Raw genomic sequence first — 16,316 nt, forward strand, 5'->3', positions numbered from 1 at the left:
TTTTTGGAAAGCTGCTGCTGAGAAGAGATCAGTTTTGCAATATTTTTGAGCAGTAATGTTATTTTTGCACAGGTTTCATGCTAACACATGTTTTTTCCATTAACATTGATTTAACCATGTTATAAATTAGAAAGAAACTGCTCAGGCAAAAAGACTTTCTTAATATTTCTTTATTTAAAATATTTCATCATTTTTGAAATAGTCGAATGTCAGATGCTTTCCAAAAATGTGTAATATTCTCTGTATGAAATATTTTGAATTTGTGCGGAATGGGAACTACAAAAAATGGCAAATATTCCTTATTTGTTCTAGTATTATATAAATGGACTGAGAACTGTGCATTATTTCATAATGGTATGATATTATTCTTTTGTATGAATTTACATTGCGAAATGGCAAAATAGTGACTTATTTTTTACTAATCTAAAACTTTAAAGGGACAGTAAAGGAAAAATGAAAGGGGGTATAGGCTGAAAGCTAATCACTTTAGCTCTTGATCGCGACCCATGAAAGTTTTATCTGATGTTACTATCTCGAGAAATTGATATAAAACTGTGTTAAAATCATACAAAAGTTCATATATGTAAAATTTAGAAAATCTTAAACTTAAATCACGTGACCAGAACTATCACCAATGGCAGAGCAGTATACTGATCACGTGTCTCTGCCTGTATCACGTGACCACTTTACTGCACTGTCATTGGTGGATTTTCTGGTCAAGCAATTCGGACGTGTAAATAATATTATGAATTAAATCTATTAAAAATAGAAATAACAAATATAAAATTAGAATTGGAGTAAACCTAAGTAATAATTAGCTTTCTCGGGGATATTATCGTTTTCAGATTGGTTGCTTATTTGCTGAATTTGATCTATTTAAACCCACTACTTTTATACAAAATTGTATATATATTAATTTTCGTATACATTTGACACAGTTGTAAATCAATTTCTCGAGATAGGAACATCAGATAAAACTTTCATGGGTCGCGATCGAGAGCTAAAGTGATAAGCTTTCAGTCTATACCCCCTTTCATTTTCCTTTACTGTCCCTTTAAGGTTAACCATAATCTTGAGATAAATTTTACTTGGTTGTGCTAAAAACTAAATAAAAAAGGAAAAGAAATGCAACATATGTACTTATTTGAACATCTTTTTTTGCAAACCCAGTTTTTTTGCAAATCTGAATTGGCTTATTCAAGAACTTTCTAAAAATGTATAATTTGTCATATGTATCTTTAAAATTCCTCCAAAAATCCACCCCCCCCCCCCCTTCTGTTTTCCCATCCGAGAGGGGTAACATTTGTTAGGTTCATGGAGAAAAAAAAAACACAATCTTCTCCCGTTTTCAGAGAGAAAAATGAGATTTTAGGGTGGGTCACTGACTCAAACCCCCCCCCCTTACCCTTTTAGAATAAAATTTTTATACAAAATGGTCTTTTACTTACAGAGTGCATATTCAGTCCCTGTTTGCAACAAAATGTCAGTTTCGATCAGTATCTGATTAATTAAACATAAATTTTGTTGTTTAATCTCTTACGTACATTTTTGTCGGCGAATGTGCTTTAAATGAAAAAAGAAAGGACACAAAACGTGATTAAATAAGAATGTAAGTCCAGGGTCATCTCAGGATTAAGTGTACTTTGTACTCTAAAAAAAAAATTTTAATAAAAGCTTTTTTATTATTAATTTGTTAAATTTCTAAACCAATAGGAAGATAATTTTATGAATTTTGAAAACTAACCTAAAAAAAACTTTATTTAAACAAAATGTTTACAATATCGCGGAAACCTGGTTCAAAACATGACAGTACATCTTCATTATATATATGACCTCCTCTGTGGGACACTCCCCCCCCCCTTCCCTTAGCGTCTCCCCAAGCCCTCAATAAAGAATCCTGAGTAGCCAATATCTATTTCTTGGGTCAACTAATATTGAACTGTGTTGTTTCAACTAAAACATATACAATAATACCCTTACACTCTACTATATAAAGTTGAAACCATCTCACTCTGTTTACCATTATCTCCCTGTATACGGAAGGGGAAGGGTATACTCCAGTATGAAGTTTCAACTACTTGTGGTAGGGTTAGCGAATATTTTTATAATTTTTCTGCTTCATGATTAATAGATATATGATTCAATCACCAAAAGCAATGTTTCAATATAGACAATCTATAAGTTTGCAATATTAGAACACGCAAATTGTTTTTGGAATTTTTTAAGAAAGTAATACCATAAATTTGGCGAAAAAAACTTGTTGACTTCTTTTTGTATTCTTAGGCTGTTCTGGTTGGCAGTGGAGTAGCATTAGCTAGCCCTCAGTACTTCAGCCAGTACAGAACTGCATCTCCCTACTCCTATTCTCCTTATTATCAAGCTCCATTTACCGCCTTTAATAATGGACCAATCTCCCCAGTTGTGAAGCGTCTTCATCAAGGGTCTCCATATGCTGCTAGATTTGCTCCACGTGCCCAACCCTACTATCAGCCTCCATACACCTTCCAACCCGCCCCAGCTCCCGTGGCTGCTCCTGTGGCTGCTCCAGTAGCTCCATTGGTTGTTTCTGCAAGGTCTTTGCTGGATGATCCTTCTGAGCTCAAGGATGTGAACGCTCCTCGCACCATCAGCACCTTCCCAGCACCTGAGAAGACTGTCTACTTCAAAGGATATAACTTTGAAAGATTAAACCAAAATTCTAGGAATGGAAATATTCCTGACCTTGCTTCCTATCAGCCTTCAACAGATCACAAGCAGTTTCCCATTGACTCACATGGTTATGCTCTCAAAGCATTCCAGTTCCCAATTGGAATCACAAATGCCATTTCAGCCACCAGATCTTCCAACTCTCCCAATGCTGCTGCTGCTCTTGCATACATGAAGGCTATTGGAAGCACTGATATCTGTGCCAGATCCACCCAGCTTTATCTGGAAATCATCCTCAGGGGAGGAAGTGTTGATGAAGCTAACTCTGCTGCTACTCAGATCTACATTGATGACTACAACAATGGTTTGTCTGTTGCCCCTGGATCTGCCTGCGAGGCCAGTGACATTGCCTGGAGACAAGCTGAGAAGGAAGGAAAGGACCCTGTGGTGTACTCTGCAATTGCTTTCATGGAAAACTGGCCAGGAACCAAGGAAGGAAACCCGTGTGCTGTTTCTGGAAGAGATTATGTCAGTGCCATCATTGAAGGAGCTACACATACTCAAGCTAACCTTCTTGCTGCTAAGAGCTTTGCAGCTGCCATCCAAAGTTTGGCTGCAAAAGGAAAAGAACTTAGAGACCCTGCATGTGCTGCTGCTACCAAGGCATTTTATAATGCTCTGTCTGAGAAACCATCCCCCCCTAACGGTGCTGCTATGCTTGCTTTTGTTGACAAGGCTTTGAACGGAAGTTTCAGCTTTAAGTATGACCCTGTCTGCTGGAGATCTACTGAAGCCTTCTTTGACTCCTATGCTGCTGGAAACGATGAGCTGACTTCTAATCTTGCTGCTGCTGAGGTTTTCTTTGATGAGTTTGCAAGAGGAGGTGATGGAATTCCTGCTGATTCTCCTTGTGCTGCTGCTACTGTTGCATACTATCAAAACATTCAGAACCCTCCCTCCCCTCCCAACAAGGCTGCTATGGAAGCTTTCATGAATAAGATGATTAGCGGTGGAAAGAGGGAGCCTGATCCAGCTTGTGCAGCTTCAACTCGAGGATTTTGGTAATACTTTATCTAATTTATTTGATATTTTAAAAATTTCTTTTCCAGGAATATAAATTTTAAAGATTATTCTTTATTCATGACAATTCTTTTCAGGCAAGCTTATAAAGCTGGAGCAACTGAGACAGATGCCAATCTTGCAGGAGCTGAAGCTTTCTTCCGTGCCTTTGCTGATGGACTTCAAATTGCTGCTGACTCACCCTGTGCTGCTGCCACTAAAGCTTACTTCTATGCTCTGCCTAACAAACCAAGTCATCCCAACTCAGAGGCTATGATCTCCTTTATGGATGCCATGATTGAGCAAGGAAACAAAAGAGTTTATGATCCAGCTTGTGCATCTGCCACTCTTGCTTTCTTTAACTCCTACAAGGCTGGAAATGATGAATTGACCTCTAACTTTGAGGCTGCGCGTGCATTCATTCAAGAATACAAGAAAGGAGCCAAGGTGCCTGCTAACTCTCCTTGCCTAATTTCTACAAGAGTTTATGCCGCCAACATCAAGGACAAGCCCAGCCCACCCAATGCTGCAGCTATGCTTGCTTTCATGGACGAAGCTATTCTTTCTAACATGGACAAGCCAGATCCAGTCTGTCTAGCTTCCATGGATGCATATTTCAACACATATCTTGGAGGTTCATCTGAGGCTGAAGCTAACGAGGCTGCTGGAATTGCTTTCCTTGATGCTGTTGCTGCTACTCCTGATTTTAACCCAGGCAGCCCATGTGGAATTTCAGCCAAAGCATACATGGGAAGGTTTGATTTGCTCTAATCTTCCCAAATGTAAACTTTCTCTAACCTCTATTTATTTATTTATTTATACTTTGACAGAAATAAACACCTCAGAATAAAAACAATAAATTGTCTGATTAAATAACACAAATAAGTTAAGATCACCTTAAGAAATACCCTGATCACAACAGCTAAACGAGTATCAATTTGGTATCTTGCCCACTTTATGTTATACTATGATACCTCTCTTCTGTCCATTATGTCTCAATTAAACTAGAAATTGTCAGACACAATAGGTTCAACAAATCATATTGAAGAGACTTGAGGCCGAATTTAAAGAATTTGAACTGCTGCTCAAATATGGTTGGTTCCACTTAAAGTTGTATTATAAGTTTTTCAAGATTTAAGCCGGAGCTTAATTGAAACCGTTTTTTGGGTGATTTGAGACGCGGCTTAAATTCATTCAATTCGGACACTGATATACGAAGATGGCAATGCCCGATTTACATTGGACCCTTGAAAGCTTTGTCTGATCAAGTATAAATAAGATATGTCTATGTTTTTGATCCTTTAAACCGTTATTTTCTCTGTAAAAGTGACTTGCTCATTACTTGTTAAGAATCAATGGAGATACTCACAGAAAAAAAACGACAGAATCTTCATCATTTTAAGTTTTAATGATACCAAAGTAAACCAGGCAAGTTTCATTTCATTTCATCAACTTTTAAAGTATCAAGGATAAACTGTGTTTTCAAATATATCAAAAGTCAGAACTTTTGTATTGTGGTTTTTTGAATCTCCGGGTAACATCATTAAAACATTAGTTGAAAATGAAATGAAGTCATTTTTTATATATTACCTCACTCAAAGGAAATGACACTTTGACACAAACTCAAAATTTTGAATCTCTATATATTTGCAACCTGATGGGGTAACCCTTTCATATTTCAAACTTGTTGTTCTAACAGAGGTTGGGTTTCAAAGATATACGGATATAAAATCAGAGCTAGTAGTAAAAACTTAAAAATAGTTAGAAAATTCAAGGGTAATCTAATCCATCTATCCAACACTAACTGTATACGTGTCTGAAAATCTGTCTTTTTCATGAATTGTGAAATACTTACATTAACAAATTTGGCGGATTTTCCAAAAACAATATATAAATCGAAATACTTAGATTTTTTTTCGGTCATACCTTCCTTAGGGTCATATGAATTACCATATCAATTTTGGGCCTTTTTGGCTTTACCGTTGTGACGTTTATTAACGACAAACCAACAGACGAATGTTTATAGATGGTATACCCAGGTATACTGCATCAAGTTCTGTCTAAACAGGACTAGGGTTTTCTCTAATACATAATAGTATCCACACCGTGCCATTAAAATATACATACAAGTACAAAAACATCCACTTTTATATTCTAATTTCCTACATTTCTACAGCCGTTGTAGTTTAGAGTTTTTTAATGTCCAAAAACTGTATAACTATAAGTATATTATAGTTTTATTTAATGTTTGTGCACTTCGTCCCAGCAGTAAGAGAAAAGTTACTTTAATTTTTATTTAAGAATTATTCTAGTAAAATGCAAAGGAATTGAGTCTTTGCCACCAACTGATTCGGATATCTTTGCAACCTGACGAAGTAAAATTTTGATATTTCAAACGTGTTGCTTTTATAAGGAGACAATGCTTAAACACTTCTAATACCCAAAACCTCGAAAACACTTCCTTTAAAGGATTGAACGAAATTCATTCAGAAAACATTGGGTTACAAAGATATATCTGGGATTATAAAATTAGAGTTTGAGACAAACACTCAATTCCTATGTTTGGTGAAATCCGGAAACAGTGATAAAATATATACATAAATAGCTAATTTATTATTATAGCAAGATGATTACTTTATAGTACTGTAATAATGAAATTAACCAAGATGTAACCAAAAATAGAACAATTACTTTATAAAACTGTAATCGGATTCAGGGAACTTTGTATGCCCTTAGCTGAGAACTTTAGAATGGTGGATATCAGGATTAATGCTTGATCCTCTCTCTCTCGACTAATATAATCTCAAGATTATGTTAGTCTCGAGATTGAATATTTTGATCAACACATTTGATTCTAAGAACACCAGATTTGTTGGGTTTTTTTTTGACTGGAAGGGCTTTCATTCCATTCCAAACGTAATATTAAATATTTTTCTTCACCGATAAAAATTTACAAAATAGCCGACAACAAATTCTTTATTTGTTATAAATTGCGGATTTCTCTCATGGGATAGAATTTATTTTCAAGGCTGTCATTGGTCAATACAATTTACAAACTATATTCCTACACTCTCATTGGAGAAAACAATGTACGGATATCCAAAGAGAGAGAAAAAGATAGGATTAAGGACTAAAATAAAAAGTTTCCACAGTGGATATTCGGAATAAGTAGTTGGGATTAAAGGTCTAAAGTTCCCGGCTCTGGGAATGATCTGAGCTGGGAACTTTAGAATGGTGGATATCAAGATAAATGCTTAATCCTCTATTTTTGCTAATCTCGAGACTAACATAACTAACTAAGATTTGTTAGTCTTCTTGACTGGAAGGGCCTTCACTTAATTTCTCACCCATTTATTTATCAATACATTAGTTAAAATTGGTTAAAAAAGAATCTCAAACGTATTATTGAATATTTTTCTTCCCCGATTAATTTACAAAATGGCTGACAACAAATTCTTTATTCGTTAGAAATTGCCGATTTCTCTATGGGATAGAATTTATTTTCAAGACTGTCATTGGTCAATACAATTTGCGAACTATATTTCTGCACTCTCATTGGAGAAAAAAATGTGCGGATATCCAAAGAGAGAGAAAAAGATAGGATTAAAGACTAAAATTAAAAGTTTCCACAGTGGATATTCGGATTAAGTAGTTGGGATTAAAGGTTATCCATTCTAAAGTTCCCAGCTCTGGGAATAATCTGAGCTGGGAACTTCAGAATGGTGGATATCAAGATTAATGCTTAATCCTCTATTTTTGCTAATCTCGAGACTAACATAACTAACTAAGATTTGTTAGTTTTCTTGACTGGATGGGCCTTCACTTAATTTCTCACCCATTTATTTATCAATACATTAGTTAAAATTGGTTGCAAAAGAATCTCAAACAAATTCTTGATTTGTTAGAAATTGCAGATTTCTATCATGGGATAATATTTATTTTCAAGGCTGTCATTGGTCAATGCAGTTCACGAACTATATTCCTGCACTCTTATTGGAGAAAATGATGTACTGATATCCAAAGAGAGAGAAAAATAGTGGATTAAGGACTAAGATAAAAAGTTTCTACAGTGGATATTCGGATTAAGCAGTTGGGATTAAAGGTTATCCATTCTAAAGTTCCCAGAGCTGGGAACTTTTGAATGGTGGATATCGGGATTAATGCTTGATCCACTCTTTTTCTTAAACTCCAGATTAAATATTGCTTGTTTTCCTCATGAATTTAATTTCCAGATTAATTAACAGATCGGGATTAAGGATATCACATTCTAAAGTTTTCAGCTCTGCTCTGAGCTAAAAACTATAGAATGGGATATTCTTAATCCCGATAAGTTAATTAATCTGGAGATTAATAACAAGAGAAGAACAAGCATTATTTAATCTCGAGATTAACAAAAAGAGTGGATCAAGCATTAATCCCGATATCCACCATTCAAAAGTTCCCATCACATTTTTGCATTTTGGGACACCTAAATGAGCAGTAGTGCATGGGGTGTCTCAATAAATGCTCTTTTATCACAACAAACCACGTAAAGGCAAAATTTAATATGTGATCATTGTCAAAAGTGTTTTTTTAACAAAGCAATGTGTTTCATTCTCGTTTAGAGGTGCGCACTCGCAAAGTGGATAACTCCGGGAAAAATTGTCACTTTCCTCATGTTAAAATATGTCATGACAACAAGAAAAGTAAAGAGGTAACTTCTATTTGACAAGAAAAAATCATCATTCAAGTTTATTTGAAATGAAAGTAACATTATAGCAATTTATGCATGAGCACTTTTTATTGAAATTCAACCCTGACACCACCCTATTCACCTTATGCATAGCTTATAGGCTAGATATATATCAGATGTATGCATATTTACATACAAAGTATCCCAAGTAATTCTGGTTTAAAGCTTAACACCCATCAAAATAATAAAAGAACATTTTATGAAAATATATGTACAGTGAGAACCAGAAAACTTTCGAATAGAAAGACGACTTTTAAACTCAATTTAGGATTTTTAATGAATAAGAAATACGTGCAATAATGCAGTGTACACAGACCTCATTTCAATTAATCATTGATTTATAAGTTACTATTCAAATTATTTAGTGTGTAACAACATCAAATTCACTCAAATATGGCTAAATGTCGTCTTCCTATTCCACAGTTGTGTGCTTCTCACTGTAATATATGTATATACTTTGCTTCTTTGTACAGTCGTCTATGAAGTCTCATTTTTGTAGGTAACCGTATAAATGCAAATATAGTGTTCCATGTTTCCGCTTAAACGGGGTCCAAATGAAAAGCTTTGAAATCGACCAATAATCTGATTTTTCAAGGTCACGGTTCAAATAAGATTTGATTGTTCAAGACCTTCAAAGTGCTATAGTACGTAATTATTCCATTGCAAATTACACATCTTTTTAAATTTTATAGCCTTTAGTTGTAAATGATTGAACGTGGAGCCATCCTACTTTAAAGGTTGCAGAATATCAGAGTACGGATTTAAATCTTGAGGAGTTTTTTACTTAAAATTTGCATTGCTCGAAGCAAGGCTCAATTATAGAGATGGATTAGGCTTCAACCCAACACCAACCATTTAAACATCGAAGGTTTACAATATTTGCAAGAAACCAAAAATATAAGATAAAAGAATCAATAAATTATCTAAAGTCTCATCCTTTGTGGATAACCTTTTATCATTTGGCTTGTCTGTTCGTTTGGGTGTTTGTCTGTTTCCAATAATCCAAAGTTTTTTTAGTTTCAATGCGCCTGTTTTTTTTGGTTGCTGTGACATGTACATTTAGTTTTTGTGCTTAACAAGGGTAGTTAACTACGTAGGAATTTTCGGCAAGGAGGTTAAGGGTTTTAGAATACGTTTGCAGAGTTTAGTGAAGCAATTACGAAGGTAGATGTACTATGTATTGCTCACAAATATTAGATAGATCATTCATAAGAAATAAGGATACAAGTTAAGTCAGAACTAAATTGTTGCAGCTATAGAGATGAAAGGAACTGAGTTCTTACCACAAACTATGATTTATAAATCCCTTTATCTTCGCAACCCGATGTTATAGACCTTTGGTATTTCAAAACCAAACGATGAATTCTGTTATAAATAACTATTCAAAGTTTGAAACATGGATGTTTAAAAAATCAAATATTTACACCATCAGGTTCCAACGATAAAGGATTAAAAAATGCCTGTTGAGGCTAGTTTGTGGATAAAAACTCAGTTCTTTCTTACACGAACTCAACCTTCCTTAACTCTCAAAATTTGGCAAAATAGTGAACCGGGCCAGAATTCTTGGAAATATAAGAAAAGTCTCGAAATCTAATATAAAAAAGAGGTTTGTGGAAAAGCACGTGCCTAGCCCTAACACTGCCTAACTTCAAACAATAAACCTATATTATAATGTTTTTAGGAGCTCGTGAGTCGTGATACAGGGTGTCCTGTACGTACATCTAGAAGATTTTTATATGGCCCAGCGGGAACATCTTCATTTTAGTCAGACTCATTCAGTGAGTCAGAAATAGAATACAATAGGAAACAGACTTAAAATCTTTTCTTGTTTGAATATTTTTCAACTCTTCAAATCTAGATAAACCCAGATTTAAGGTGTCCGCTACTGGAAGTAAATAAAGTTTTGTGTTTTTCATATAAATCAATATTTGTAGATTTTCTTGGTATTTTATATAAAACGATATTTAATATTAGAGTTACTTAAATGCGTTAACAAATTGGAAAAAATCAAAAAATGACAAAGATACAAATATTTAAAAATGATCAAGATTATTAATTACTGTATAATCAAATATAATAAGGATTTCGAGGTGGTTCGGCCGAGAAAATGAGGAGAATGTGGCTCGAACTAGAAATGGTTGTGGCTGTCCTTCCTCCCCTTTGTTATTACTTCAACATCTCATAAAAACAATCTAACTTTTCATTTTATACCTGATAACATGGAAGAGAAGGAGGTGCCGGGTGAGGCGGGTCAGGGGGGTGAGAAGGTGAGGGGGGTGAGGTGGGTAAGAGGGGTAAGGGGGTGTTGTAATAATTTTCAACCGTTTTTCAAATTCCATCCGATTGCCTACGGTTGCCATGGAGCCATGGAACCATATCCCATAATTCCGTTTATCTTATTATTGAGTACGCCGCCGCTAGAGCTGAAATCCAGGATTGCATGATTTTAGCCCGGTTGCAAAACCAAAACCCCAGTTCGATAACTTTGTTTTTTATTTTGATGCAAACTTTAATAATTTGGCTATCAAATAAATTTATTTTACTCTAAATTAGATAAATGATTTTATGGTTTTACTCTAGAATCTATGATTTTACTCTAGATCCCATGATTTCATGTTTAGAACCATTTGGCTTAATACATACAGCATCCTATGATATTAACCATTATAATGGCTTTGTTTTACTCAATATTGTATAATTTACTCTATGTGTTTTACTCAATATTATATGATTTACTCTCTGTTGTTTTACTCAAGATTATATGATTTACTCTCTGTGTTTTACTCAAGATTATATGATTTACTCTCTGTGTTTTACTCAAGATTATATGAACTCAAGGAAACTTTCTTCGGACCCAAGAAAACTTAACTTTAGAGTTCGTTTTATCTGAAAGATAATGTAAGCGTAATTTCAAATGACCCTCCATGCAAAGATTGCATTGCCCGATTTTCTCTCGAAACTTTTATCTGATGAATTATGTGGAAGGTTCTGGTTGTTTTTCTGGAGTTAAAAGTGTTTCATTCAGATAATTGCTGTATGTGTTCCTGCAGTAAAACATGTACTTATATGTTTAGAAAAACCAAAATTAATATAATCTTTTAAAACAAATATAAACATTGACGAAGCTTTCAGGGGTACTGTTGTGAATCAGGCATTGTCACCTTTGTAAGAATACAGATTACAATAAACTACAATAAAGTACCAGGCCGGTTGCCTAGAACAAGCATGTGCAGTACAAATACAGACAGTCCGCCAAATGAATTACACCTACTAGTAAAATTTATGTAAGAGATGATTATTTTAAAAATTTTAACTTTGAGTTTTTAAGATTTTCATGAGTTGGGTTAAGACCAAGGTTTGCCTTGAAGACTAAATTAACAAAGTTCAGAAATATCGGCAAAATGTGTAAACGAAGTAAAAAAACTTTATGATACATTATATTCACAATTTACAGCGAGGGGGAGTTCCATTAAAACAATTGTATATTCCTCAACAGTTTAACAAAGTCTAAATACCTCTCCTTCTCCTATCTGTAGTCTCATAAATTGTTATGATAAAATCTCAGGGTTACATACTTTTTGCAATCATCAATTGGTTTAACCTTACCCTTAAACTTCTCCCCCCCCCCTCTCACCCTAGAGCAAGCAAAAAGCATGTTCTGAGTTTCTTATCCATAGATCAGATATGTTATACATGTCCAGACCAGCGTTTAGAAGCAAAGTACATATTGTTGCACAACTGATGTCTTAATATTTATTCCTGTTATCGTTTCTTATCTTTAGGTTAAAGGACAAAGTGTACTAAATGCCCTTCTCCATAAGGGGTTCTCAAACTTATATCTATCCAGGTACAACTAAGTTTCATATAAGTATTAATGTCAAAACCCAGACAAAATCCCGTGAACTATCGATACCAAACCAATGGGCACGATTATGTCAGCTATTGATGTCAACGGGGACATTAGCTTGTAAACTATCGATACCAAACCAATGGGCACGATTATGTCAGCTATTGATGTCAACCAGGACACTAGCTTGTACTATCAATACAAACCAATAGTCATGATCGATTATGTCAGCTATTGATGTCAACGGGGACATTAGCTTGTAAACTATCGATACCAAACCAATGGGCACGATTATGTCAGCTATTGATGTCAACCAGGACACTAGCTTGTACTATCAATACCATCTTCCTTCCTTGGCTTTCTTTCTTTCCTGACTCATAACTTAATCATATTCTTTCCTTCATTCACATTCCACTTTTATTTTTATTTATACTTCTTATCCAACTTTCCTAATGCTTGTTTCCACTCACCTTTTTCTTTTCCTACCTCCTATAAATATTTTACCTTTATCGCTTTCATTCCTTTTTTTCACTTCTACTTGTTTCAACCATCCCTCTTTATTGATCAGATAAAGGTTTCAATGATACCGTGGTGAATCGGGCATTGTCATCAAAGCTGAGGTCTGAGCTGAGGGTAACCATAAATTACGTTTACAGCCCCTTTAATCCATAATTACGTTTACAGCCCCTTTAATCCATAATTACGACGATTTACCGGTGTTAGGTACTTTCCAAAAGGCATTTTCCCAAGGGCAACTTCCCAATTGACAATTTCCCAAGTGGCAACTTCCCCATGAAGGAAAAACGGCATTTCCCCCATGAAGGAAGTTTTAAATGAACATTTAAGTTTTACATTTTTAAAAGAATTTCTCAACTTTTTTTAGATAATATGCAATTTAATAAAATCATTCAGTGTCTCTCAGTTCGTTAAGGAAAGAACATGTTGGCGGCCTACACCCTTTCTTCAATCAACGGGTAAAAATGAAGCTATTACTTGTTTTAAAGAATTAGGCGTCTGAGGCGCTGCAGGCTATGATGGGCTAGGGGGCAGAGCGCTGCGGCTAGGTTGGGATAGGGGGCCGAGCGCTGTGGCTAGGGTGAGCTAGGGGACCGAGCGCTGTGGTAATTACTTGTTTTAAAGAAAATATAGTAAATTATTTAAGGAAATTGTTACTTTGGAAGTACATTTGGGAAGTTGCCGATTTCCTTCATGGGCCGGGGAAGTTGCCCTTTGGAAATTGTCATTTGGGAAAATGTACATTTGGGAAGTTGCTGCTTGGGAAACTGCACATTCATGAAGTTGCCACTTGGGAAAATACCCTTGGGAAGTTGCCGCTTGGAAAAAGGCCTTTGGGAAAGTACCTAACATCGATTTATTAGTGTGTACAATATAATATAAGTCTAATGGGCACTGGACAGTTACATGCACTTCTAGAATATTCGACACAGCAATAAAAATAAAAATATTGCCATAGTTAAAATGTGTACAAGTATACATATGGCATGAAATGTATACTAAAATCAGCATGATTAGGCTTCTTGAATAAAATAAGACCATATCAAAGTGAAGTTAAGCTAACTGTGCTAGCGCTGCCCTAACCTTGAACTATTTATGACCAGTTCTCGTTTTTATAAATATCTTTTAGAATTTACTCAAGTAAAAAGTTTAGTTTTGACAATGGTAAATTATGGTTATAGCGTGATTGTTTTTTTGAATAAACGATAGTTTTTTTGATATATTGAACATTACATTGAAATATCGTTAGTTCCTGCAAAACTGATGAAAGATTGTTCATCTAGCTATATAAATTTAGCCTTTTCTGAAACACATTTTTTTGCCATTTTTGAAATAAGTAAAAAAATGAAAACAAAATTGTTGAATTCATATAGGATGAATACAGCAATCCTAACATTCAAACAAAACCATCGATACATTTTCTCAAAGATTTATCGAACAGACATTTTGTAGATTACAAAGCAACTTAAAATAAGAAAACAGACAATTTACAAAGAAATCTAGGATTTCGGCACAATGGCAAACCGCAAAACAGATAGATAATTCTAATATTGGCATTATCGACTTTTTATGTCACCCTTTTGTATACATACATCATCATGCATACACAGGTCCTTTTGTTCAATTGTAAGCTAAGACCACTCAAAAAAATGGCAAGACTTAAATTTAACTTCCAGTTTGTATTTTACTACCTACAGCATAACTTTACAATTTGTTTATTTAACGAGTATAATAAACCTCAATCCTGCAATCACGCGTTTTTTGAGCTGGACTTGACCCGGACTGAGATGAATATGGGAGGAGCCTTTACGAGCCGTTTTCAACCAATCACAGGCCAGATATGTATCACCTACTCCATAACAAGTTCCCGTCCGCTATCAACCAGAGCTGAAAACTTTAGAATGGTGGATATCTAGATTAATGCTTGATATTCTCTTTTTCTTAATATCGAGACTCACTTAATCTTGTACTTGTATCATAAAATGTGTATAAAATTCAACCAATCAGAGTCGCGTTTAAGAAGCCTGGAAATTTGAAATTTTGCGCACCATTTAATATAAATATACGGAAACGGGAGGGAATTTCTAATTTAAAAAACCGGTTTTAGATTTTTCACTAATATATCCAAAAAAGAACGGTTTAAGAAGAAAATCAAAAGTGTTTCCATTGGATACTCAGATTAAGTAATCGGGATTAANATTACTGTTAGATTACTGATAGATTACTGTTAGATTACTGTTAGATTACAGTTAGATTACTGTTTGATTACTGTTAGATTACTGTTAGATTACTGTTAGATTGAAGTTCACTTGAAATCAACCTAAGCGTATATGAATGAATAAATAATATTTGTCTAGCATTGTTGGCAAAATGTTTATTTTCAAGTTCGGTCCTTATATTACTTTAGCCATTGCTGCAGGAAAATAAATAACATTAATCTCTGTTTCTTTGTGTGTTGAAGGAGCCCAAGTTTATATATAAGATAAATAGGCCTGCACTCTGAACAAGAGCGCTAATCATTATCTTTAAATCGCAACATCATTTCGTTAATGGCTTGGTTCTCAAAACTGTCTGCTTCACTTTTTACAGAGAATTCAAATATATATAATTAAATATTTGTAGATTAAACGATTATTATTTATTTGTAAAAGTTGTAATGGTTTGAAATACTATAAAATATGCTGACATATTGTTTATGCTACTTAGTTTATATCAATACAATGAAGACGACTTTTGTATTTAAGTTTTGATTGTTAACAAGCTTTCTTTAAATTATAAGTTTACAAGTAACCAAAGAGAATCTTTTTTAATTGACAGCTTCTCTTTATGTTTGAGTGTATCCATGCTGTTTGACAGCTTTGATATAAATCAAAATTGAAATCGAAAGTCGTCTTCATTGTATTGATATAATCGTCTACCACTGTAAATATTGTTTATCAATGACCCAGCTTTGCCTGGAAACTAAATTTTCTGTAGAAAAGTTAAATTCCTAAACTTAGCATTGTTATACCAAGCTATGAAAGTTCCTATATGGTTCTGTAGAGTTGTCTCAAAACTGTCAAGGGGTTCATGAGGTATGACGGACAAACTAAGAAACAGACAAACTGAGATTACTACTATATATATATAGATAAATGCACCCTGCTGGAAGAGTGACTTTTATATGAAAATTAAAGGCAGTTGCTGTCACTAAGAATACTGTTTATTAAACCACGCTCAGATTTAAAATAAATGCACGAAATGATCTTTACTTTTTATGGTTTAAAAATAGTTTATTAAACATATCTTTATATGAAAAGAATTCTCAGAAATGTGGGTTTTCAATCCTGCAGAATGTTTATTTTTTAGGGACCTAAATTTCCACTAACTCTAACTCGTTTGAGATTAAGTGACATTTCTTTCCAACATGGTTTAACATAGACAACGGACAATGGACATTTCTTTCCAACATGGTTTAACATGGACAATGGACAATGGACATTTCTTTCCAACATTGTTTAACATAGACAACGGACA

At 34.4% G+C, this 16,316-nt stretch overlaps 1 protein-coding gene across 1 annotated transcript; it reads left to right on the top strand.

The window, feature by feature from the left end:
- Positions 1 to 2,025: 2,025 nt before the first annotated feature.
- LOC111699545 (uncharacterized) lies at positions 2,026 to 4,578 on the top strand. The gene is made up of 3 exons (XM_023470244.1): positions 2,026 to 2,083; positions 2,284 to 3,707; positions 3,804 to 4,578. The coding sequence occupies exons 1-3, from the start codon at positions 2,063 to 2,065 to the stop codon at positions 4,474 to 4,476; spliced, it is 2,118 nt and encodes a 705-aa protein (XP_023326012.1). The 5' UTR covers positions 2,026 to 2,062; the 3' UTR covers positions 4,477 to 4,578.
- Positions 4,579 to 16,316: the final 11,738 nt, after the last annotated feature.

The sequence above is a fragment of the Eurytemora carolleeae genome, unplaced genomic scaffold (assembly GCF_000591075.1).
Source record: "Eurytemora carolleeae unplaced genomic scaffold, Eaff_2.0 scaffold27, whole genome shotgun sequence".
NCBI classification, from domain to species: domain Eukaryota; kingdom Metazoa; phylum Arthropoda; class Copepoda; order Calanoida; family Temoridae; genus Eurytemora; species Eurytemora carolleeae.

Coding starts and splice junctions, on each gene's coding strand:
- LOC111699545 (XM_023470244.1), top strand. CDS start 2,063: ATGAAGTTTCAACTACTTGTG. Junction 2,084..2,283: donor TGAAGTTTCAACTACTTGTG/GTAGGGTTAGCG, acceptor TTGTATTCTTAG/GCTGTTCTGGTTGGCAGTGG. Junction 3,708..3,803: donor GCTTCAACTCGAGGATTTTG/GTAATACTTTAT, acceptor AATTCTTTTCAG/GCAAGCTTATAAAGCTGGAG.